The following is a 26226-nucleotide window of genomic DNA, read 5'->3' on the forward strand; positions in this document are numbered from 1 at the left end:
GAGACTGAAATCAGGGCTTGAAATAAGTTTCCTCCTAATCTCTTGGATGATGATTTTGATTGTGGCCTAACATGTGACTAGTTTCACACGGCTAAAAAGAAGAGAGAAGCAAACCACTGTGCAGTGTGACCCTGAGTTCATAAAGAGGCTAAAAAAATCAGTCTTAGCTTAAACTCTAGTAGTACAGGTAGCAGTCACAGTACCAGCTGTGCCTTTTAGGGTAGAGTGTAAATAACCCATGTTGGCGGGGAGGTTACAGGCATCCTTGGATATAGAAGTGGAGTGTGGTTCCACAAGATGAAATTCCTGAAGTGTTTTTAGCAATGGAGTCAAAATAAATGGTTGTGATTTTTTTTTGTGATTTAAAAAAAAAAACCCCCCACACACAAACAGTAATATTTATACCCCACAGGGGGCATGAATGACACATGCTTGGGTGACATGTGCTCAGGTGGGGACAGCTGGTGGTGCTGCCCTGAGCTGAGAAGATAAATGTCTGGTTGGCGCTGACATTAAGTTAATGACTTTTTCCGCAAAACCATTCGAAAACATTATTCTGTTGATTCCTGTGTTTAAAAAGAAATGCATTTTTTTTTAAAACACAGGGGCTGCATTTTTTTCACAGGAATTAAAGTCAAATCAGGGTAGAAGAAAAACCAAGATAGAAATTGCTAGGCACCCCTGAATTCACTTAAAAAAATAAGCTATATCTGATGTTTGTTGTTATTGACACAGGTTTCTTCAAAGTCATGACTTTTCCTTTAGGTAGGGGATCTGAAAGCCAGACTTGCCTCTCAAGAAGCTGAGTTACAACTGAGAAATCACGATGCTGAAGCTCTGATCACGAAGATCGGGCTTCAGACGGAGAAAGTGAGCCGGGAAAAGGCCATCGCGGATACCGAAGAGAGAAAGGTCAGGCTAATTCCACCATTTAGAGTACAGAGCTATATTTAGCACAAAATAAACCTTTGTAGGTGAACAGTTTTGAACAACTTCCTCTCCAGGGAGCGTAAAATCTAAAGAATTATTACAGTTACACATGTAACAGCATTTCACACCGTGATTACCACTTGACCTTTCTTTACATTATGCATTTTCCCAACCTTTTAGCTCTTTTAATGATATGAAAGAACAATAAATACTGAGCTCATTCAAGCATATAATGGATGTGGATCTTGAACATCAGGCCTATTTGTAATACAGTAAAGGTCAGGAAGTCACCTCCGGAGGTTTCTAAAGCTTTTCAGTTTTTAGGCAAATTGAACAACTCAATTGTTAACAAAGCCCATTCCGTCACTTTGCAAGACGGTTTTCGAATTTTGCATTTTAATAACGCAACGTGAGTTTATTATTATATCCTAAGCTAAATTTGTTCTTTTTCAGTCAGTGGAGGCCCTGGCATTCTGTATGGTGTTTTATTGTTGGAAACAATTACTTTTAAGATTATATAGCTTCTGCTTTCTTTGTACTTGGGTTTCCAGTAATTCTGAAATAAATATGTTATATTGTCATCTTCTCTTACCAAAACTTCAGCTCCAAGTAGAAGGTATTTTATTTTTGTGTATCTCACTTCCCAAAAGAACTATAGCAAACAGAATGATTACTAAATAGTTGTTTAAAAATTGAACAACTGTATATGTGCAAGGTCAGTTATCTTATTTTAGACAAAAGATTATAATCAGGGCTTAGTTAATTAAAAAATGTAAATTATGAGTCGCATAGCCTGGGAATCAGCAGCCATTATGCTATTATTCTGCATTAACGATATGAGAAAATATCTGTATTTTACCAGTGATGTTGCCGTTCATTAATAGGCAGTTGAGTTGTTTTCCTTTTTTTGTAATGTGTATTGAGCATGTTTGCCTTTAACTTGCACAGCTAAAGACTTTAAAAGCATAGTGAAAGTCAAAATGCTAAATTAATGATTTTTTTAAAACTTATTTTTGAAGTTAAAGATAAGGCATGTTTGGCATGGCCGAGAGGCATGTGATTCCTAATTCTGGTAATAAATATTTCCATTGAGTTTCAGGTAAATGGAAGATATCCTTAAAAGTATATTTTTATCTTAAGTAATTAGGTCTCACACATGGTGTGATTATCATAAGCTAATTCCACCCAGGGGATGTTTTTCAGGCATTACACAAATTTGTGATACTCCAATAATTACTATATCATAACCCATCTCTACAGATCTTAAAACATGACAAGTACTCTGGAGGACTTTTCACATTTTTGCATGTGACTTTCTAAGTCAAAATTATCCTCACAAACGGGGAAAAATGTTTTAGCAAATTAGAACTCATCTGACAGGTTGTTTCGTGAAGTTCTCCAAACATGGAAAGGACACATAGTATTTTGTATATCTAATCCGTACCAAGAAATAAAAATAATACTTAAAATTATTTTCATTTTATCCATGAGGCTTAATTTAGTTATAAATAACAAATATTGTCTGAGCACCTATTTTTTTGCCTGGCACTTTTCTAGGTTCTTGAGGATATACGTATATGATATGCAAGGTGCCTGCACGTAGCTTACATTGTAATGGGAAAGACAGGAGACAAGTGACATGTTGATAGACAAGGTATTTAGGGTTAGCGATAAGGCTATGATGAAAGTCAAGTGATGTTATGGTAGAAAGAACTCTTCTAAGTTGGTGGTAATGGAAGGAGAATCTATTTGTAATTAAACTATGTAGAGTCAAGGAATTAATCAAGACCAAGTATGTGCTATGGGCTCACATTGGTCATATGTTCATCAATGTGCTAGATTCTATGTGGTTATTAAAAAAGGGTGTATATGGTCTCTGTGATTCTATGAAATTGGGGTCTCAAGATTTAATACTTAAGAAGTAATTAAAAAATAACAAAAGTATGTTGCCACATTTGATATGGCTAAACAAATATTGGGGTTTAGAGGCTGTCTTGCTGTGCATCTTGACAACCCATGTAGAGAAGCTGGTTGAAATTGTTGCTTCAAGTTTATAAAATCATCGAGGACTGTTCAAATCATGGGCATCGCCAGCAGTGACCTCAGGTAACAGAAGCACCATTAAGCTCGTGAAAATTAGATCTTCCATCTTTGTTTCACTTATCAGCTCCAAATTCTAAGGATCCTCTGATCCCTTTCAAACTGCTTTCTTTGTTGAATAGTAATCCTCATGAGTGAAAGTGCCTTCCAAATTGCAGAGCTCATATAATCTCTTCAAAAGGTGGACATCCGCCCTGATTTTGAATGATCTTCAGTTTTTTAATGTTTCTTTTCTAAAGATGGGTGGGGCTGAATTTTAGGACCATCAAGAATTTCTTAAAGACAGGTGAGAGCCGTGTATTTGTTAGCTAAGGCTGCCATAACAAAATATCAGGGACTGGGAGGGTTAAACAACAGAAATTTATTTTCTCAGCGCTCTGGACTCTGGAAGTCCAAGGTCAGGGTGTTGGCAGATTTGGTTTCTCCAGAGGCCTCTCTCTCTCTGGCCTTGCAGACAGCCACCTTCTCTCTGTATCCTCATATGCCCTTCCCTCTGTGCACACACCCCTGCCAACTCTTGTGTGTAACCAGATTTCCTCCTCTTATAAGGATATTAGTCAGATTAGATTAAGCCCCACCCTAACAGGCTCGTTTTAATTTAATCATCTCTTTAAAGGCCCTCTCTGTAAATACGATCACATTCAGAGGTCCTGGGGTTAAGGCTTCAACCTGAGAATTTTGAATGGACACAGTTCAGCCCAAAACAAGCAGTTATTGTGACTTTATCCTCTTGTGACCGCCACTAAATTTCATGAACCATCTGCAAGGAGCTTTTGACTAGCAGAGGGCAGAAAAATTCTGGTGTACCCAAGAATGGGACAGTCTCCAAATCTGCTTTAACGGACGATGGTAGAGGGAAAGCACATACTCTAAGCCATCTGTGTAGCTCTTCCACCTTCTCCAGGTTGGGCCTCACTAACCAGTCCACAGGAACCTTGTTTGGTGTGGGAGAGGGCAGAGGAAATTGCACAGTGAGGCTTCCCAAGTCCCTGAGATACAAAGCATTTTCACAACTCTAGTGTAGTTGCACTTAGGGTGAGAGGGATTGGGAATAAGAAATAAGTTGACCAACCTAGAGTTTTTTTTTTTTTTTTTCCCGGTACGCGGGCCGCTCACTGCTGTGGCCTCTCTCGTCGCGGAGCACAGGCTCCGGATGCGCAGGCTCAGCGGCCATGGCTCACGGGCCCAGCCGCTCCGCACATGTGGGATCTTCGGGGACTGGGGCACGAACCCGTGTCCCCTGCATCGGCAGGCGGACTCTCAACCACTGCACCACCAGGGAAGCCCCTAGAGTATTTTTTTCATTTGCATTTGTGGGATTTTAGTTATTAAATGTTCTAAATTGCTCTGTTTATCAAAATTACCCAAAGGAATAATACTCCATTAACAGTAAAGGAGTTAGAGGGAGAAGACTCTATGACCCCAGTCTCATAGAAATAGCATTTAGAAGAAATACTCTCTAGGTATTAAAAAACCATGATCCTGAGTCCAGTTTAAAATGATGTTATTACAAATGGGCACAAACAGCATGTGTAGATTTAGTATATCCTTAAGGAAAATAAATAAGCCTGATGTAATAACTCACTCAAATACAGTCTCTGTTTCATCCGTAGCAGTATTCTCCAGCGCATTGAAAATGTATAATAGTATCCTTAGAGTTTTCATGGTCCATTCCTGGCAGCTTTGAGGATTGTGGTTTTAGACCAGTTCTCTGTAAGCATGCAGAGTTTCCTTACAGGTGTTAACCATAGCCCGTAAGTATTGGCCGGAGGTCACATATCTACTATGGACCAATTATGTTCATAAAAGGTGCAGTACATACCAGAATAACGGTTAATCAGGAGAAGGGTAATTTCTGCTAATAAAGCTGTGGTAGACAACAAAATTTGTTGTGAGCAGTGTTTACGTTTATGGGTACAGTTTTAAACCTGTTCAATCCAAACACATCTGAACGAATGCACTTTTGTTCACACTTAATCATTCACAATCCCCATCACGTCAGCAACCATCCCATATGCTGACTGGATCCTGGTGCCCAGCGCCACAGCTTTGAAAGTCACATTTCTGCTGAGGACAAAGATTTTATTGTTCCTGGACATTCGAGTTCTATCAGTGTTCTAAAGGGAGGAGGATAGAAACCCCAAAGGTTCTCATTTTGGCTTGGTTCGAGTTTACCAACATGGCTTCCCTATATCCATATTATATGTGTTCATGCCAGGGGGCTAATGCAAGACCCTCTTTGGCATGTGAATAGTGTCCCTGGACCCTCAACAGTAGAGCGGACAGCAAACATCACGGTCCCATTGCCAAAGATAGACCTGGGTTGTTGGAGCTGTAGTTTCTTACCAGGTCCTTAGAGAAACCAAGAATTAATCTTCATAAAAATTTTTTCTGTGATTAAGCATGCATGGGATAGAACAATATCTTCTAGCCAGTTGAACAAAAAAGCTTCACATTTATTCTTAAAAATTAATTAACGTGACCTTTAGGTAATGTAAGTGTGAGTAATCAGATAATGTAGGCAAGCTAAATGTAAGGAAAAATGAGAGAATTTTAGCAAAAATATTTTGTGGTCTAGGTTACTGAGCCAGCTTGGATTTTCGCTTGTTCAGGACTTGCTGAAAAAGAAAACTGAAGAACAGAGGAATTGCTTAATCTTGCATTTATTATTAGTGGCACCTTGTAACTAAGGTAGAGCCTGTCTTGGAGCATTTTGATATTTGATTCCATTTGTGTTGTGTGTTTTGTGTGTGTGCAAAGCTTTGTGTATACACTGTACCTGAAGGGAAGTTAGTCTCTACAACAAATTCCTCCGCTGTTCAAATACAGACGAATTATTGAACAGTGCCTCGGAGGCAGCCTGCATTTTTCAGTAGAGATATCTGAGATGATAATTTGTGTATGTGGGTTTCTGTGTTTTTCCTCTTTGATTAGGTGACAGCTATTCAGACTGAAGTGTCCCAGAAACAGAAGGAGTGTGAGGCCGACTTACTTAAGGCTGAGCCCGCTCTGGTGGCCGCGACAGCTGCTCTCAATACACTCAACAGGGTAAGGATGATTCCTTGGCTCAGGGTTTCCTCTAAATAATATTTGGAGGTTATTAGAGTTTGAATAACTGAACTAAGGGTGAAATTCATGCAACCAAAGAGTTTTGAAAAAGGAAAGAAAGTCCCATTAAATGTTACAGTTGAAACAAATATTTGAGGTCATCATTGTAGTTGACCTTCCTTTCCCATCTGGGAGTTTGTCCTTCTTCACCCCAACAAGCAGTCTCCTTTTGAATACTTCCAGTGCCATGCAGTTTATACTCTTATGAAAGGCAGTTCTATTGTTAGCAATTGGATTCGGCCCAAATCCAGTGATTCATATTATGTGTTGCTTTAAGAACCAAGTGAGGGATTCTCTACTTCCTCTGGATATAAAAAAATAGTATTAATGAGAGACCCTCAGGAAAAGGGCAACAGGCTGGAATCAAAGACACCTAGGTTTGACCCACACCGTTTTTCCTTGGCTTCACATTATTAGCAAAACCTCACTAGGTATTCGAATTCCCATAAGAGAAAATAATCTGTGATGGTCAGAAGGAGAGATGGAATTATGGGCAATGTCATTCTAAGAGCCTACAGCTGGTCTTGCCCCTGGGTTCTACTAGGCCTCTGGGGTGAATCCTAGGGCATTACTAGGCCTGAGGATCTTAAATTCAGCTTCAAAGAGGGAAGGATCCAGACATTCCCTGATCTTCAAAGAAATATTCAATTCATTTCTCTAAGTATTCTTTTGAAGGAGGTAATTTTGACTGTGAACAGCGAATGATTTCCTTCATGGATGTTTCTTATAGTATTACCATAAAGCTGAACAATTTAAAAGAACATACGTATACCATGATGGAAGAGTGATTATTCTGCATTCAAATATCCTGCTGTTCATGATGTATTAAGTGAATAAAGCAGATTATAAAATACGATTTAGTGTAACGTTTTTTTATAAGAATATGTTTGTGCATAGGAAAAAATTGGGAAAAAAGAGTAATAGTAACTGATTATTTCTGAGTAATGGAATTCTGTGTTTTCCTCTTAGCACTAGAATGTTTATTTTCTTCTTTGTGCTTTGCACTGGCAACTTTTCCTCTGAAGATATTATTATATACTCAGTCAAAATAAATTAATATCACTTAAATGTAAAGCTCAGTATATTTATAAATGATGAAAGAATCTTGGTTACCCAGCTCTCAGTTAGCATTAGCATATTTTAAGTTTTTGCTTTTGCTCCTGTTTTCACACCCTTTCTGTCCTTTGCAGTCATTTCCCAAATAAAGAGCCAGTTTATGGTAATGGAGGAGAATCAGGTTCAACATTTGATAAGGCTTTATAAGCAAGAGTGTATAATACAGCTCAGGAAATTTCACAGGAAATCCTTTTTAAAAAAACATGTATCATGAACCTACATATACTTCTTATAGATACTAATGCTTGCTCCAAAGTATTTGTCCTGATACTGGTGGTTTATCCCATGAATACCATCTGTTGAGTAAATCAAGATTCTGACCTGTGGAGGTTAAGGAGGAACGCAGAAAGGAGGTTCAGCCTATGCGGGCATCTTCCCAGTTGACAGTCATTATAGTGTAATAGAAGATGTTTTTTGTGCATGTAAAGCAGAAAAACAAAACTAAGAGACTCTGAACTAAGGGACTCTGTTTCTGGGAGGGCCTGGTTAAAAGGCAAATATATTCCATAGGTGGGATAGACCCATAAATACCTTAAAACCTATATGTTTATGAAATTCCCTGGACTCAGTGTGCAAGGCTCTGCAGGACTGGTAGATCAGGCAGATAAATTTACTTGGAAGCCAGAAAGGGCAGTGATGTTTCCGAAGTACCAGAAAAGCACCCAGCAAGCACTGAACCTCCTGGAGTTCCACGGTGGTGGGACCCCCGGGTGGGCGGCAAAAACTGCCCAACCGAGACTGGTGTGGAAAGGAGAGGGTGGAAAAGACCATCCACTGAAGACCAGCTTGATGACCTAACAGCTGGTCTTGAGAAACCAGACCTCTCCTGGTCTTGAGAGTGTGTGTGCTTTTTTTCAGGTCAATCTCACTGAGCTGAAAGCCTTTCCCAACCCTCCAAATGCAGTTACCAACGTTACTGCAGCCGTGATGGTCCTTCTGGCTCCCCGGGGCAGAGTGCCAAAAGACCGGAGTTGGAAGGCAGCTAAAGTCTTCATGGGAAAGGTATCAGGCAGCCCGGCAACATGAAAATCCCGACAATTTCTCTGTTCAGTTCTGTGGTTATACTTGACAGCAGGGGTGGGGGAAGGATGGACTGGGACTTTGAGTTTAGCAGATAAGAACTATTATATATATAGATTGGATAAACAACAAAGTCCTACTGTATAGCACAGGGAACTATATTCCATGTCCTGTGATTAAGCAAAATGGAAAAGAATACGAAAAGAATGTATATATACATATAACTGAGTCACTTTGCTGTTCAGCAGAAATTAACACAACATTGTAAATCAACTATACTTCAAAAAAATAAATTTTTGAAAAAACATACAATTTGAGGAGAAAGAGGAAAGCTATAAAATTCCCAACTGCTAAAAAAAAAAAAAATCATCTTCCTATTTGCTAAGTGTAATCTGCTGTATGTTCTCTAGACTTAGAATTTCTGTTTGCCAAGTTGGAGATTAGCGTAGGGTTGTAGCACATCTAAGTCAACACCAGCAGCCGTTGGAAGGGTGCTAATTATTTTCAAAATTATTAAAGCAGTTAAGTGTAGGAGGGAGAAAATTACATGGATGTCTTATGCTGGAAAAATGTTACTAATGTACACGAAGGTGAAGCAAAGGGATTTTGGGGTATGTGTTTTTCTTTTTCTTTTCTTCAAAATGTGAATGCCTCCTGTGCAGGGACTGAATATTTTACCCTGGGATAGAAGGGATTTTAAAAGTGTCCATTGCTAATTCTAACTTTATACTCTAAACACTGAAAAAGTCAAACCAATTTTGCCTTTGTAATGTGAGTCCTAAAAGCTGATTTTAACTTTTGATCTTGGAATTTTCTCTGCCACCCAAATGGCTCATTGCAATAAGTCTTTTTGCCTTACAGGTGGATGATTTTTTGCAAGCGTTAATTAACTATGACAAAGAGCACATTCCAGAGAACTGTCTAAAAGTGGTGAATGAACAGTATTTGAAAGACCCGGAGTTCAACCCAAACCTGATTCGGACCAAATCTTTTGCAGCAGCTGGTCTCTGTGCCTGGGTCATCAACATCATTAAGTTCTATGAGGTATATCAGTTGTGATCAGATGGTTTACGGGTGTTATTCAGGAAGGGCCGTACATATATTAATTTCTAGGCCAGCAAAAAATGTAAAATAATTTAACATTATCTGAATAAGATAAAGTTCTAAGAATGAGACATGAAAGTGTCAGATTAAACAGAATTCTCTACAGGAGGATATTTGAAATGTTGGAAACTATCTTTTTTTAGGGTAGAGTGAGTAGCTTTTTTTTTTACTTAACTAATTGATTTATTTTATTTTTGGCTGTGTTGGATCTTTGTTGCTGCATGCAGGCTGTCTTTAGTTGCGGTGAGAGGGGCTACTGTTCGTTGCGGTGCATAGGCTTCTCATTGCGGTGGCTTCTCTTGCTGTGAAGCACGGGCTCTAAGCCCCGCGGACTTCAGTAGTTGTGGCACGCGGGCTCAGTAACTGTGGCTCGTGGGCTCTAGAGCGCAGGCTCAGTAGTTGCGGCCCACGGGCTTAGTTGCTCCATGGCATTTGGGATCTTCCTGGACCAGGGTTCAACCCCATGTGCCCTGCCTTGGCAGGCAGATTCTTAACCACTGCACCACCAGGGAAGCCCGAGTGAGTAGCTTCTTTAGATCAAATAGCAGCAATTAATTTGATTTGATTAGATAAAAGCATGTTGGGTAGATTAATTATATTTATTTATTAATTATATTTATTTATCAAATACTTGTCCGTCAGTTATGTCCCAAGAACTTTGCAAAGGACTAGATGTAAAAAGGGAACAGTACATGGCCCTCCACTGGGAGGAACTGTCTCCTTTTTGTCTTGGGAGGTTGTGTGTTATACCCAAAGATGGAATTGCTGAGGAAATGCCAGTGTCATTCCCAGAATGATTTTCAGAAAATTGGATTATGTCCTTTACATGGGAGACCCACAGGAATAGGACCCTGTCAGTCTCTCCATCTCTTTAGTGGAAGCCTGTATCAGGCAAGACTGCAGGCAGATCACAGCTGATGGGCAGCCTCTCCCCATAATGACACACCTGACCGCTGTGCTGGCCTCACATCCTAGGTGAAAAGATGAGCCCAGAGCTAGACCGTGGCTGTGTTCTGTGTCATTTTGCTATAAAATAGGAAGTAAAATTTAATTTCCTTTCTCTCTCCCCAACAGGAGAATAATTGATCCACTCAAATGCTTAAACCACTCATTCAAATAACATTTAAGGTGGCCAGGAACTTAGAAAAGAAAGTGTGGTTAATACTGGGTGAGGACATCTCCCACATTCCTTTCTGGGTTCAGAGAATTTCTCTACACAGCTTTTCTGCCTTAAAGGCTAGACCTGATCCTACCTTCAGCTGTAGTTCCTATACACTACAATTTCTGATGATATGAGGATTATCTCCAAATTTTATGAAAAACTAATTTTAGTATCTTAATGGTATTTGACGTGTATAGCATTTTATGCAGGTGCTTGTAACTCTAATGTCCAGAATAAATGAATAAACAGTAGAAAGCTTAGAGGACTTGGTAGGCTGGGGGGATTTTTGTTCTGCCATTAGGTAGTACCATGGCTAAGAATAAACACCAAATTTCTAGGTCACATAGAGATTTTAATTGTAAAGCTTCCAGCAAACGTAAGACTGAATGATTACTTGTCTTTGCCATCTTTATTACCTCGTGAAATAACCCCCACGTGGCTTTTCAGGTCTACTGTGATGTGGAGCCCAGACGGCAAGCGTTAGCCCAAGCAAACTTAGAACTGGCTGCAGCTACTGAAAAACTAGAGGCTATCAGGAAGAAGCTGGCGGTAAGTGCAGACTCTAACGCTGAAGAAGTTCCCGAGACATGGAACCCCTCCCCGCCTTAGGATCCCACTTTCAGAGAGGACCACCTCGGAGACCTACCAAACAGGAAGGAATTTGACCTTTCATGGATGTATTCCTTTATATTCTCCTTCAGTACATATTCCGTATCTGCTGTATGCTGGACACTGAGCTGGAAAAGTGGGAACTTTGATGGTTTCTGCACTTAAGAAACTTTGCAAGCGTTAATTAACTATGTAGCGTTAATAAACTTTGCAAGTGTTAATTAACTATGTATTAATTAAGTAGAAAGAGTGTAGCCCACAGTGATTAAAAAGCAAGGATTCTGGAACCAAAGTGCCTGGGTTTATATCCAGGCTCCAGTATTTACTGTTTTGCCCTGCACGAGTTAGTTAACCTCTCTGAGCCTCTTTTTTCTCAACTGTGAAGGAGGTATTATAATAGCATCCACTTCTTAGGATCGTGAGGATAAAATGACAGTAGTTCATATTGAGAACTTAGTAATCAATATGAATTCATATTGAGAATTTAGTAATCAATATGAATTCATATTGAGAATTTAGTAATCAATATGAATTCATATTGAGAATTTAGTAATCAATATGAATTCATATTGAGAATTTCGCATGGTGCCTGGCATATAGTAAGTGCTTAGAAAACACTAACTACAAAGATTATCACCATGACTGTTTTTACAAATATATAACCAGTCATTGTAGTCCAGTGTTATAAGTATATATATGACTATATCTAGAGTGCAGTAGGAGTGCCAGAAAAGAGCCCAGAGAAATTAGAGAAAGTTTTATAATGAAGGTGTACTTGACAGGAGCTGTGAAAATTACTTGCAAGTCACCAGGATAACTAGGTCAGGAAAGGTATTCCTGGTAAAGAATGAAAAAAAGAGGGAAGAAGCAGTTGGTAGTCTTGAAGAGTCCTAGTAGGCCAGATGCCGAAGATGGGGGTTTGGGGGAAGGTTAGGAATAGCAGGAAGTAATGGTGAGCAAAAGCAAAAGGTGAGCAAAAGCCTTCTCTGCCTTTCGTGCTGCAGAATTTAAATTTCATCTGACCTGTGGTATTGGGCGTTGGAAAGATCTTAGTACGTTAATGACTCACTTTTCATCGACTGAATGGAAGCTGGAGGGAGGGGGTCTAGTTGCAGAAAGACAAACTAGAAGCACTGCAGTGGGTCCTGTTAGGGCCTCAGCTAAGGCAGGAGCAGCCGCAGTGGAGACGGCGAGATAGATTCAAGGCTGCTGACAGGATAGAGAGGGAGGGGGAGGCGTACAGAATAGAGATGATGAGTTAGAGGTGCCTGACAAGGTAGCATGCAGTAATGCAGTCAGAGCGATAAGGCTGTGTAACCCTGGCAACTTAGGGAAATCCTCAGAGCTTCAGTTTCTTAACCGTAACATAGTGATAATAACAGCTAACTCTCAAGGTGGGCATTTGTGATTTGGGGCTCCCCAGAATCCAGTCCTACCTACTTTGGGTGAGAACAGCCTGGTGTATCTCTGGGGAATTATCTTTCCTCATTGGATACACTCAGGTAGGACTTTGACCAAGGGTACCTTTTCCTGTCACGGCTGATGACTAGGTATGTGGTCCAAGTTTTGCCGATTTGATTCCCCGCCTGCCCCCCACCCCCGGCTCTAGAATTTGAATCATCAGCCAAAGAATAAAACTGAAAACAGAGTTCATGCATTGTAGAGACAGTGTCCAGTTGAAACTTTCCAAGAGTTGCTATTCCCCAGTCTCCCTGGAGCTCCGGGAGCCTATGTGTAGTTCTTTGCCTTTCACTTCCTTGGAAGAGCTCCCCCATTTTGAGGAAGTTCCCTTCAGCCTAAATTAGCTGGAGGTGGTTTCTGTTGCTTCCCACCTATAAATTCTGGTGGATCGAGGTGCTATTCAGTGTGCTGTACACAGTCGATGCTTCATAAATGTTCATTCCCACTCTCTTTGTGTAGAAAACCCAAGTGAAGATGTTCGGGGTCAGAACTAGAGTTTGAAAGAGAAGCCTGGCTCAGCAACATAGATTTGGGAGTCGCTGGCGTGAAGATCATGTGTGTAGAGAGGTTGTCCGATGGGAGTGCGAAGAATAAGGAGCAGTGGGAACTGAGGGCAGACCTGAAGGAGGATGCTCCCATCTTGGAGGAAATCCTGCCATGGGTCTCTGAGCAGGTGAACTCCGCCATCACCACACCTGGGCTCTGGTGCTCACAGTGGCCAGGCAGCCAAGCCCAGCTTCTTATAGAACAGGACTTGAACTTGGCCTGATTATGTCTGGGGCCACGACTGTCAACAACGACGACAGCTGATTTAGACAAATTTAGGAAAAACATATTAATTTTATTAAATTTAGCTTCATTCATTGGTCAAAGCTCTCACTGTTAACTTGACTAAGACCTTTAGAAAAATGTTGTCATCTATTATTAATGGCTTTATGTAGATATTAGAAGCAAGTTAATGTTCATGGAAAAGTGATGAGAATGCTCATGTGTGATTCTAAAGTTAAGACTTTCTGTGGTTGTGGAACTAGTCATCTTTTGGACACAGCCTGCAACGAGCTGAAAAGAACTGCTCATCTCAGTTGATTTCAAAGACCAATGGTAGAAGCAGAGGTTCTTATATTAATAAGCTGCAAAACTAAGTTTGCGACACAGAGAAAAGAAGACAGAGTAACAATAGCAATGTCTTTATGTAGATTGGTCCCTTCCATCCCCCTTCCAAGAATGGATTTCCAGGGAGTAGTTATTAATGCAGCAGAATCTCTGGCTGCATTTCCCTCCAACATTCAGTTAGATGGTAGTAATGTGTCAGTGTTCATGTCCTGGTTGTTGTTTTTTGTTTTTTTTAATTTATTTATTTACTTATGGCTGTGTTGGGTCTTCGTTTCTGTGCGAGGGCTTTCTCTAGTTGTGGCAAGCGGGGGCCACTCTTCATCGCGGTGCACGGGCCTCTCACTATTGTGGCCTCTCTTGTTGTGGAGCACGGGCTCCAGACGCGCAGGCTCAGTAGTTGTGGCTTACGGGCCCAGTTGCTCCGCGGCATGTGGGATTTTCCCAGACCAGGGCTCGAACCCGTGTCCCCTGCACTGGCAGGCAGATTCTCAACCACTGCACCACCAGGGAAGCCCCCATGTCCTGGTTTTGATGGTTATATTGTGGTTGTATAGGAGAATGCCCTTTGTAGGAAATACACTACACCCTGAAGTAAAAAAAAAAAAAAAAAAATTCTCTATGAAGACTGGTCATGCCAAAGTCAACGACAAACTCTGCATAGATTCTTTCTGTTGGTACACAGTCAAATCAAGGTTTGAGCCCAGGTGAAATGATGTTTTTTGCTAGCTTTGCTTTCATCTCCTTCAGCCTCTCTTTTTTCCTCCCTCATGGGCTTTCCCTCCTTCTTGTCTTATGCCTCCTGTTGCCATCTCACCTAGAAAAGCAGGGCTGTGTCTCTCAGCACTTATGCTGTGATGGAAATGCATTTGTTAACCAGTATTAGTCTCTGTGTTTTTGTTCTTTCAAGTCTTTATCTCTAGTTTCAGACTAAAAGATGGCCTCATATTGAAGGTTGAGTAGAAAAAAACAAACTGCTGAGCTGGAGGGGAAAAAAGGCCATCTTGTCTTTCAAGCATACAGGGCCTACGAATGGCCATGAAAAAGTCCAAATTCGGTCTCTTTAGGGTAGTGTTTCTTAAAGTGTGTTCTCTCGACCAGTAGCAGCATCAGTGTTGCCTGGGAACTTGTTAGATATACAGACTCTCAGATCCACCTCAGACACACTGAATGAGGAACTCAGGCAGGGAGGCCAGGAATCTGGGTTTGATCAAACCCTCCAGGTGGTTCTGATGCACACTTAAGTTGGAGAACACTGGTTTTTAGGGTGTCTGGTGGGCTGAGGTGTTCGGGCTAAGCCCCTCCTTCCTCACTCCATTTACTTCTAGAACCTGAAACGCCAGGGCCTGTCAGGAACTGTGAAGGGACCAAGATTTTACCCTACTCACAGGCTGCCAGGTTACCTGCCACAGTTTCATAGATGCCGGCAGAAGACGTGAGACGCGGGATGCGTGGGTCAGAGAGCAGAGGACTTTGTTACCCATAGCACGGCAAGCAGCGTGAGCCTCGTGCGTGCCTCAGCTCCCTTGTCTGCCATTTCCCGTGGGAGTGACGCACAGTGGACCAGCTGAGGCTGTTCACAGTGGGTTTGTGTCACAGCTGAGAAATCCCAAGCTTAGAAAATGCCCCATATAAAGAAGGCAGCGAGTAAAGCTGCCCAACCTTTGCCCCACAGGGAAACATCTCTTTAGTGTTCTGGTCAGGAAGCAAATCTGTCCTCTGCCCCTGAAAGAAACACTGTCTCTATTTCCTAAGCCTATTTGCTGTGCAAACATCTTGCAGAAGATAGTCCAGAACAAGAGCTGTCAATGCCTCTTCACAAGAGGCAGAGAAACAAGTGCGAGAGCCTGTGGTCTCCCAAGACCCAGCTCCCCTTCCCAACTTTACGAAAGGAACCAGTATAAGAGTTTATACCTTAGTTCTATGTATATTTAGGTCAACCCTATGAATTGGGTAACATTATTGTTTCCATTTTTTAGATGATGAAAGTGAGGCATGGAGAGCTTAAGTAGACAGCCCACCCTGAGGCTGCTTAGCTGATAGCAGAGTCCAAATACGAACTTGGGTGTCTGATACCAGAGTTTACATGAGCTTCTGTGTTTTATAAAACCACAAGTACTTTCAATCACCTAAAATATACCTCCAGGTATTATTCATTTTTACCTGACTTCTAACCGTTAATGTGTAATATCTCCTCCCATTTCTCATAAATTTGACCTATTTCGGCTGTAAACCTTAAATATGATGCACACTTTTTTCTTTTTTAATTAATGATATAAATTAAATAATAATGTAATAATTGGGTCATTGACAAGTAGCGGCAGTCTCTAAATTATAAATATGGTACGTACTACAAGTTTACTTATTAAAGTCTCTTTGCATGTATTTACAAAAACAATGTTATAAATCTTACTTAGGGTTGTTAGAACTTGCAGGTAGCAAGATGATATAGTAAGGAGTCTCCTAAGTACTTGATATCTTAGTCAAGGCTTTTTTGGCTATACATAATAGAAACCCACATAGCAAACCTTCAGCCAAAAAGGAGACCAGGATGACTCATGGAACTCTGAGGTAAAAAAGTGTATGACTAGGTCTCAGGAGGCATGAGATCCAGGAAATGGGAAGCTGCCGGGAACGTGTTTAGGGCTGTGTGACTTCTCACTGTGCTATCTTTTCATTCTTTCTTGTTCTCAGGAATGGTTTCCCCTGCTTTCCCATGGCCCTGGTGGAAGATGGTCACTCTCTAAATGAAGCCCTCCAAAACGTACACATCTTCCTGGGTCTTACGATGCTAAAGACAGTGACATACCTCTGAGTTTCAGTCCCAAGTTTCCAGAAGAGAAAATCTGGTTGGCCAAGCCAGGTCAGGTTGCTGAGGTCTAAAGGGGCTCTTTGTCGCCTGAGTTATAGACCACTGAGAAGTGGAAAGAGAGTCAGTAGGTGGAGGCCCAGAAGATGCCCGTCATCCCTAACAAAGATGGAGGGTGAGGTGTAGGCACAAGAGAGGGGACAGGGCACGCAGGGTGTGCTTGAGTCAGCAGGGCACATCCACTCACCCTGGTCGCTGTCTACACTCTGCCCAGTGCAGGAGGAAGGCGAGAAAACTGCCTGGTAGCCCTGATACATTTCTTCCCTAATGTGTGTGCTCTCAGGGGCAAAGGTCAAAGGAGGGAAAGAGGCTCATTTCATTTACCTTCAGGTCGTAGGTGTTTCAAGACGATTGTAATGTTTGCACTTTATCTACAAATAGCTCATGAGTTAATTTTGACTCTTGTTGTAGGATTTGGATCGAAATCTGAGCAGACTCACAGCTTCATTTGAAAAAGCAATAGCCAAGAAAGTCCGGTGTCAAGAAGAGGTGAACCAAACCAACAAAACTATCGAACTGGCTAACAGACTTGTCAAGGAACTTGAGGCAAGTTATCCTTTTCTTCCAAAATTCTAACTGAAATATTCAGAATCAGCTTTGGGGGATTTTATCTTTATTTGTGGTCAGTAAGGACTAACTAAACATGGAATCAACAACAAAGGGGAATAATCATCATTCACACAGTAGTTCTAGCTTACCGAAAGGAATAAGTGATGGATTCTGTGTGTTTTTCAGGGTATAGCCATGGACTCAGTGGTTTTCCTAAGATCTGTTATAAACTCAGGGCAGCTGTTAGATAACAGAGGTCTGAATCTTTTAGTACACATTTGCAATTGAGTTCTACCAATAAAACATTACCTCAAGCTAAGCCTGCTTGGTTTATTGGTTTTCTTTGACATCTTTTTACAGGTGACTGATACGCTAATGTTAATAGTTATTCCATTAAATAAAGATTTTTAAAATCTCATTAACTTTCTCCACTTTGAACATGAGTGGTAGAAAAACATATGGCCCTTGACATCAGTAAGTCACAGATCTTTTTGCTCTCCCATGTCTAATATATTCAGACAGTGGAATAGTATTTGACCATAAAAAGGATTGAATTACTGATACATGCTGCAATGTGGACTAACCTTGAAATATCATGCTCAGTAAAAGAAGGCAGACACAAAAGGCCACATGTTTTATGATTCCATGTATAGTAAATGGCCAGAATAGGTAAATCTATAGAGACAGAGAGTAGATTGGTGGTTGCCAGGGGTTGGACAAGGGGGCAGGAGTTTGGGAGTGACTGCTAATGGGAATAGAGTTTCTCTATTGTGTGAGGGAAACATTCTAAAATTACTTGGAATGATGGCATGGATCTGTGAATATATTAAAAACCACGCAGTTGAATACTTGAAAGGATGAATTTCATGATATGTGACTTAAATCTCAATAAAACTGTTATTTTTCATTTAAGTGCTACTTAAAAATATGGACCTGCACTATTAGAAATGCATTTACTAGTATTTTGTTGAGGATCTATGTTCATCAGTGATATTGGCCTGTAGTTTTCTTTCTTTGTGACATCTTTCTCTGGTTTTGGTATCAGGGTGATGGTGGCCTCATAGAATGAGTTGGGGAGTGTTCCTCGCTCTGGTATATTTTGGAAGAGTTTGAGAAGGATAGGGGTTAGCTCTTCTCTAAATGTTTGATAGAAGTCGCCTGTGAAGCCATCTGGTCCTGGGCTTTTGTTTATTGGAAGATTTTTAATCACAGTCTCAATTTCAGTGCTTGTGATTGGTCTGTTTATATTTTCTTTTTCTTCCTGGTTCAGTCTTGGAAGGTTGTGCTTTTCTAAGAATTTGTCCATTTCTTCCAGGTTGTCCATTTTATTGGCATAGAGTTGCTTGTAGTAATCTCTCCTGATCCTTTGTACTTCTGCAGTGTCAGTTGTTACTTCTCCTTTTTCATTTCTAATTCTATTGATTTGAGTCTTCTCCCTTTTTTTCTTGATGAGTCTGGCTAATGGTTTAACAATTTTGTTTATCTTCTCAAAGAACCAGCTTTTAGTTTTATTGATCTTTGCTATCGTTTCCTTCATTTCTTTTTCATTTATTTCTGATCTGATCTTCATGATTTCTTTCCTCCTGCTAACTTTGGGAGATTTTTTGTTCTTCTTTCTCTAGTTGCTTTAGGTGTAAGGTTAGGTTGTTTATTTGAGATGTTTCTTGTCTCTTGAGGTAGGATTGTATTGCTATAAACTACCCTCTTAGGATGGCTTTAGCTGCATCCCATAGGTTTTGGGTCATCATGTTTTCATTGTCATTTGTTTCTAGGTAGTTTTTGATTTCCTCTTTGATTTCTTCCGTGATCTCTTGGTTATTTAATAGCGTATTGTTTAGCATCCATGTGTTTGTATTTTTTACAGATTTTTTTTCCTGTAATTGATATCTAGTCTCATAGCATTGTGGTCAGAAAAGATACTTGATACGATTTCAATTTTCTTAAATTTACCAGGGCTTGATTTGTGACCTGAGATATGATCTATCCTGGAGAATGTTCCATGAGCACTTGAGAAGAAAGTGTATTCTGTTGTTTTTGGATGGAATGTCCTATAAATATCAATTAAGTCCATCTTGTTTAATGTATCATTTAAAGCTTGTGTTTCCTTATTGATTTTCACTTTGGATGATCTGTCCATCAGTGAAAGTGGGGTGTTAAAAGTCCCCTACTATGATTGTGTTACTGTCAATTTCCCCTTTTATGCTGGAGAGGGTGTGGAGAAAAAGGAACCCTCTTGCACTGTTGGTGGGAATGTAAATTCATACAGCCACTATGGAGAACAGTATGGAGGTTCCTTAAAAAAATAAAAATAGAACTACCATACGACCCAGCAATCCCACTACTGGGCATATACCCTGAGAAAACCATAATTCAGAAAGAGACATGTACCACAATGTTCATTGCAGCTCTATTTACAATAGCCAGGACATGGAAGCAACCTAAGTGTCCAGTGACAGATGACTGGATAAAGAAGATGTGGCACATATATATAATGGAATATTACTCAGCCATAAAAGGAAATGAAATTGAGTTATTTATAGTGAGGTGAATGGACCTAGAGTCTGTCATACAGAATGAAGTAAGTCAGAAAGAGAAAAAGAAATACTGTATGCTAACACATATATATGGAATCTAAGGAAAAAAACCAATTAATGGTTCTGAAGAACCTAGGGGCAGGACAGGAATAAAGACGCAGTCGTAGAGAATCGACTTGAGGACGTGGGGAGTGGGAAGGGTAAGCTGGGACGAAGTGAGAGAGTGGAATGTATATATATGCACTACCAAATGTAAAAGAGATAGCTAGTGGGAAGCAGCCACATAGCACAGGGAGATCAGCTCCGTGCTTTGTGACCACCTAGAGGGGTGGAATAGGGAGGGTGGGAGGGAGATGCAAGAGGAAGGAGATATGGGGATATATATATATATGTATAGCTGATTCACTTTGTTATAAAGCAGAAACTAACACACCCTTGTAAAGCAATTATACTCCAATAAACATGGTAAAAAAATAAAATAAAAATTTTAAAAAAAGAAATGCATTTGGCTGAAGGTGATAGAAAAGTTGATTTACAGTGGCTTAAACAAATGGGAGTTTTTCACATATTAAAAAATTCCAGAGGTAGACCATTATCAGTGTTGATTCAGGTAATTAGTGATCAGACCCCTAATCTCTGTACAGCCTTCTGCTGCTCCATACTTAGCACGTGTCCATTCACCCTCACGCGTGTTGCAGCCTGGTCACCGATGGATGCTGCACCTTTAGATTCAGGCAAGAGAGAAGAATCTGTAGCAGCTGGATTCTTCTCCTTTCATAACAAAAACTGAAGTTTTCCTGGCAACCCCTTAAGCAAACTTAACTAAAGCGCTTAACTTTCTTTAGCCAGAACTAGAGTGACCACACCTAGCTGCAAAGAAGGCAGGGAAACTGAGAAATGGGGTGATCATAATCAGCTTAGCCAGTCACAGTTCATCCCAGGGGGCTGGACACATTAACCCTCATTTCAGAATCAGAGTTCTCTTACAAAGAAAGAAGGGAGAAATGTAAGGTACAATGGGTGGGGCTGGGTGATAGCCTTATTTCTTATAAATAGAGTAGACTTTTAAAAATCTAATTTAGGGCTTCCCCGGTGGCGCAGTGGTTGAGAGTCCGCCTGCCGACGCAGGGGACGCGGGTTCGTGCCCCGGTCCGGGAAGATCCCACATGCGCGGAGCGGCTGGGCCCGTGAGCCATGGCCACTGAGCCTGCGCGTCCGGAGCCTGTGCTCCGCAACGGGAGAGGCCACAGCAGTGAGAGGTCTGCGTACCGCAAAAAAAAAAAAAAAAGTCCATTCATGTTACCACTCTCTCAGAATTCCCAGGTATATAATTGTCTCACTCAAAGTACAGTCCAAAGGTTTTACGTGGCCTACAGGGCCCTCCGTGCTCTGGCTCCTGGACACCTCTGTCCTTGCTTCTGCCACCTTCCCTCTGGCTCCATCTTCACTATTCCTCACCCTGCAAGTCACTCTCCTACCTCATAATCTTTGCCTTTTTCCTCCGTGTGGCTCCCGCACTTCTTTCAGATGTCTGCTAAAAGTTCTCCTTATCACACGGTTTTCCCTGACCTCCCTACGTTAAACAGCATTCACCTTGCCCCCCGCATACACACACACACACACACACACACACACACACGCACACACACACACAAACCTGTAGCTCTTTCCACTTCCTCTGCTTTATTATTTTTTGATAGCATTTACGATCACATGGCCCACGCTTGTATATGTGCATATATGAACACATATACTTTTTTGTGGTCTTTTTCCCCTAACTAAAATATAAGCTCTCAAGAGCAGGAACGTCATTTGTTTTCTGCACTGCTTGATCCCAGGCATATAGAATGGTCCCTGGCACATCGTAGGTTCCAATATGTATTTGTTAAATGAATGAGTAGGTGAGTTTTGGGAGCCTCCTGTGTTGAAAAAACATTCTGGAGCCCTTTGAAGACTCATTTTTCTTAGATCAGTTGAGAAATTCCACAGCTTCTAGTGGAGTTTATACCCACTTCCATTCAAAGTGATAAGATCTAGGCAGTTTGAAGTGTTTACGGTTTACGAGGTACCTGAGGAAAAGAAAAAGTGCCGTTGAATTAGACTTACTTGAAGTAGAGAATGTCTGAAAGTTTTATCAAGGTAAAAACAGGCTTTACCTTGTATCTCTAGCACACAACAGTGTCTTCCAAAGGTTTTATTTATTCATGATGATTTAGAAAAGGAGAGGAAAAAATGGTTGAATAATGTTAACTAACAAAAAAAATACATATATGTGTGTGTGTATATAATATATATATTTTAAAGGATTAATTGAAAATGTCAGACCTTTTCCTTTGAGGATAAATTCTTTCTGACTAGAACAGGAGACAGTTAACCTCTGAAAAACACCAAGACTGATGATTTTGTCTATATAGCATTGACCTGGAAGCTATAGTCTCAACCATTCAGACTAATAAATCAGGCAATTTATATTTAATCATTAAGTAGCTCTGGAGCTGAACAGCTGTTCAAAATTAGAAATGGGTCACCCCAGCCAGGATGACATTACAGGCAATCTATAATGCATTAGAATAAAATTATAGTGATTTTTAACTGTCTAGAAATTTATTACAGGACATGTTCCAACTCTTAAACCCTTGTTAGCCAGTGTCAGTAATGATTTATGTTGCGTGGGTGGTATAGTGAAATTATTGACGATTTCAATCTCCGGTAAGTCTATGTTTAGTAAATCTTCAAATTTCAAAGCTGTTTTGGAGAATGAGGTGGGTGCCCTTTATTGTTTATCATCTACTAACCAAAGACAACAAAAGTGGAGGAAAAGCAAATGAGAGATTCTTCTTCAAAATTAATGGATATATTATCTGTAGCTGAAGAAGGAAAGTAATAAATTCTATAAAGAGGGCAAGGGAGTTGAAGTTCTCTAGTGTGTAATTATAGAGCTAACTTGGGGTGATCTTTATCGAGCAAAGCAGATTATCTTAAAATAGCTTTCATAACCATTGTCACCTGCTAGTTTCATTACCTCAGTGTTAGGGGTATTGTGATGGCTTGCAGAGAACTGGTGTTGCACTCTGCTCTGACATACATTGTTTTTGCTTTCTGTGGTCTGTCTCTCCTCTTTGATGCGTAAAGCTAAATTCCACAGGGTTCTTCATTGCTTGTACTCTCAATTTGCTGGGTGTTTTTTTCAGTTCCTATTAATTTACATGTTCTTAGAATGTGGTATTAAATTTTAGCATGCATTGAAACCAAATGAGTTGGTGAAGTATTCTGCAGTTCAGTCAATCCATAGATATTTATTGCAGTTTTAGTCAAATCCAATATTAAGGGCTCCACATACTTAACCCGGAAATCAGAGTTTAAATGGCTCGCCAACTAGATATAAGGATTTGAACAGCATTCTCCGAGCATACTGTCTTCAGAGCTAGTGAAGTCCTCCTGGTTTCCATCTTTTTTACATGGGCTATAAGTTCTTTCACTGATTGAGTGATTATACTATAAAAATAACCTGAGTTTAGTAACTACCAGCACTATTCTTTAATTTACAGAATCCTTGTTAGGTGGCTCTTTAAACTTTATGTTTTAATTAATTGACATAACTGGTGTTTGTCATTTTCCTTTTTTTGTAATCAGCCCATGGCCCAAACGTTTAAGATCATGTTTGCTTAGGGTGGTGTAGTAACATTGCTGAAAATCAGGAATGATGGAGAGCATCCAAGCTGCCATTAAAAATCCTAACATCACTCAGTCTTGGCCACAGCTCTTGGTCCTCTACTCCTAGAGGGAGAGGAGAGTGACTGTCAGCCTTTTAAGAAGGACCTCAGTCATAATTAGAGTTCGGGCATCCAACAAAAAGGAGATGTTAAAGATCTAATGTCATGTTGCCATAAACTCCACTGAAGATGCTGTGAGAGCACCTTCATAATGATGGGTCACATGTATGAACGATTATCATGGTCATGCCATCCAGTCATGTTCTGTTCCTTCTCAAGGCTGTGCAGAGTGACCTAGACGTAAACTGGGGAATAAGGTAATTACGTTAAACGTTTCTTGAGTTGCTGCTCACCCTGCAGTTACATCGGAGTAATCTTATCTTTCAGTCAGAGAAGATTCGCTGGGGTCAGTCTGTTCAGTCCTTCGAAGCTCAGGAGAAGACGCTCTGTGGAGATGTTCTCCTTATGGCGGCATATGTGTCTTACGTTGGATCCTTTACACAGCAGTATCGCCAGGAACTGGTAGACTGCAAGTGGGTTCCCTTTCTTCGACAGAAGGTAAGATCAGTTCCTAACCTTAGCCACATTTAGAAGCATCATACAGAAATTTCAGTAGTAAAAACAGTATATGTACCAGGCTTTTTTGTATCTCTGTAATCTCAACTGACTTGAAATTCTAGTATTGAAGGAGATGTTTCTTGTGTGTTGCAGTTTTTCTTATTTTAATGATGGTTTCAACCAGGAGATGGAAAATAGAAAAATTATTTGTATGAACCATAGAGATGTAGTTGGAAAACTGCTTTTAACAAAACTGTTAACTGAAATCAAAGTTGGATTATCATGTTAGCATATAGCATGAATCTTTTTGTTTTGCTAATAATACTACAGGCTATTTGTTGAAAATCTTTTTCATGACTACTTTCAGATGAAAAGTGTAGCACTTGTATATAAATATAAAAATAGCTTATCCTCAATTTGAAAATTCAAACCCATAAGCAAAATGAAATCATAGATGAGGGAGATTTCAAGTCGTCTAGTTTAAGATCATCCTTGTACAAAGGAGAAAACTGAGACTCGGAAGTTTAAATGACTTGATAAGGTCATAAATGATAGGAAACCAGGCCACTGTTTTCTAAGCTGCACTGTGTTATCTCACTTGATTAAAGTAGGTTCTTCACTTACACATCTAGCCCTTAAGAAATCCTAAATCTCTCTGTGTACTTGTGTTCTATGTTGGTAATTATGCCTCAATTTTCACAATAGTTGTTTTCATGACATAAATACATGCCAATGGAATTTCTGCAAATTAAAATTAAATATTGAATATTTTGGAGAAAGCTTGTTATTAAAGGCATCCCATAATTAATAATTGTAAAAGAAAAATCCTTTTGTAACTAAATCATTTAATATATCTGTAGTATCAAGCCATATTTTTATATGGAAGATTTTTAAAAAGAGGTTATCTGTATTACCCCCTGAATGTTCAGGGTTTTCTTTAAGTATTTCTGCCATAAAATATGCCTTTTATATAAGAGGATAAAGCGTTCTGGTAATTTTGTCCACCTCCTACTGCATTGTGACTTTCAGAAGGTGTCAGCTGTCTAATTCTTCTCTCTTTTTTGTCAGTCTCATCTTCTCCAAACTTTAATCCTCTACATGGGTGTCTTGGTCTGGGTTGCCCTATGACTACTTCACATTGATGACTGTCCTCTTTTGTGGTCCTCTCTGCATTCTCCACCATCGATAAAGTTTTCTCATTCTTTCCACAATTATAGGGAAATTCATTTCCTGATGTGCAAACTATTGAACGTCACATTGTCTTCTTATTGTTACAATTACTCTTCACTTTGGATCGTGTAATAGTATTAACGGCCTGAACTTAGGCTATCAGTCATTTTGCATTTTTTAAATTGAAAACTTGCCTTCTCAAATTTAAGTTTTAAAACTGAGTCTTGGGCTTCCCTGGTGGTGCAGTGGTTGAGAGTCCGCCTGCCGATGCAGGGGACACGGGTTCGTGCCCCGGTCTGGGAAGATCCCACATGCTGCGGAGCGGCTGGGCCCGTGAGCCATGGCCGCTGAGCCTGCACATCCGGAGCCTGTGCTCCACAACGGGAGAGGCCACAGCAGTGAGAGGCCCACGTACCGCAAAAAAAAAAAAAAAAAAAAAAAATTGAGTCTTAATTGCTGGTATTCCATTCTTTAGTGTATGTGTTTCTGGGAAGTTTCCCATCAATCAATTTATATGTTCCCATTGACTTAAAATTCCAAATGTGGAGTTCCATGAAGAAAACATTTTGTTTTGAAGAATAAAATAAAATTAATTGACTTATCCAAACTGTCTGAGCATTCTAAACATATAGCCAAAGCAAAAATTATAATTTTCTGATGCTCTATGCTAAACAAACATTCATTTTGACGATGGGCCTGTGTTTCACTGTGGGCCCACAGTTCTCAAGACCCCCATGTCTGTTTTCAGTCATCCCAATGCTCTCCCCTTTCCTCTTGAGCATGTAGGCATCATGCTGAATGAGAAACAGACCTTCCAGTGTGACCAGCTTACTCACACTCATCTCTGAGCAGAGCTATGCTAAAGGAAGAAAGATTCCAAATTGTATAAATGACATCCTTTTGGAAGAGACTTTTCTGTCTCCAGGACCCCTGGCAGAAAGTGCTACATAAAACCTAAAAAATGTCTGTCCTATGGAATGAAGGTTTCCAGTTTCTGAGCTACTTACCTTCTACTCCTTCTAGATTCAGTCACAGCAAAGTGGAAAGACAGTCACATCTTTATGAACATGTGCCAGGGTCCAAGACGAGCTGCCATTACTTATTCATGTTAAT

General features: G+C 40.2%; 1 protein-coding gene across 1 annotated transcript in view; it reads left to right on the top strand.

The window, feature by feature from the left end:
• DNAH11 (dynein axonemal heavy chain 11) overlaps positions 1-26226 on the top strand; it is a 315096-nt gene that overhangs the window by 210914 nt on the left and 77956 nt on the right. Inside the window, 7 exon segments of the mRNA XM_060305020.1 lie at positions 766-912; positions 5965-6078; positions 8113-8256; positions 9136-9318; positions 10988-11089; positions 17001-17139; positions 23777-23943. Coding sequence (XP_060161003.1) covers positions 766-912; positions 5965-6078; positions 8113-8256; positions 9136-9318; positions 10988-11089; positions 17001-17139; positions 23777-23943 — 996 coding nt within the window.

This window comes from Globicephala melas, chromosome 9, assembly GCF_963455315.2.
Source record: "Globicephala melas chromosome 9, mGloMel1.2, whole genome shotgun sequence".
Lineage (NCBI taxonomy): Eukaryota > Metazoa > Chordata > Mammalia > Artiodactyla > Delphinidae > Globicephala > Globicephala melas.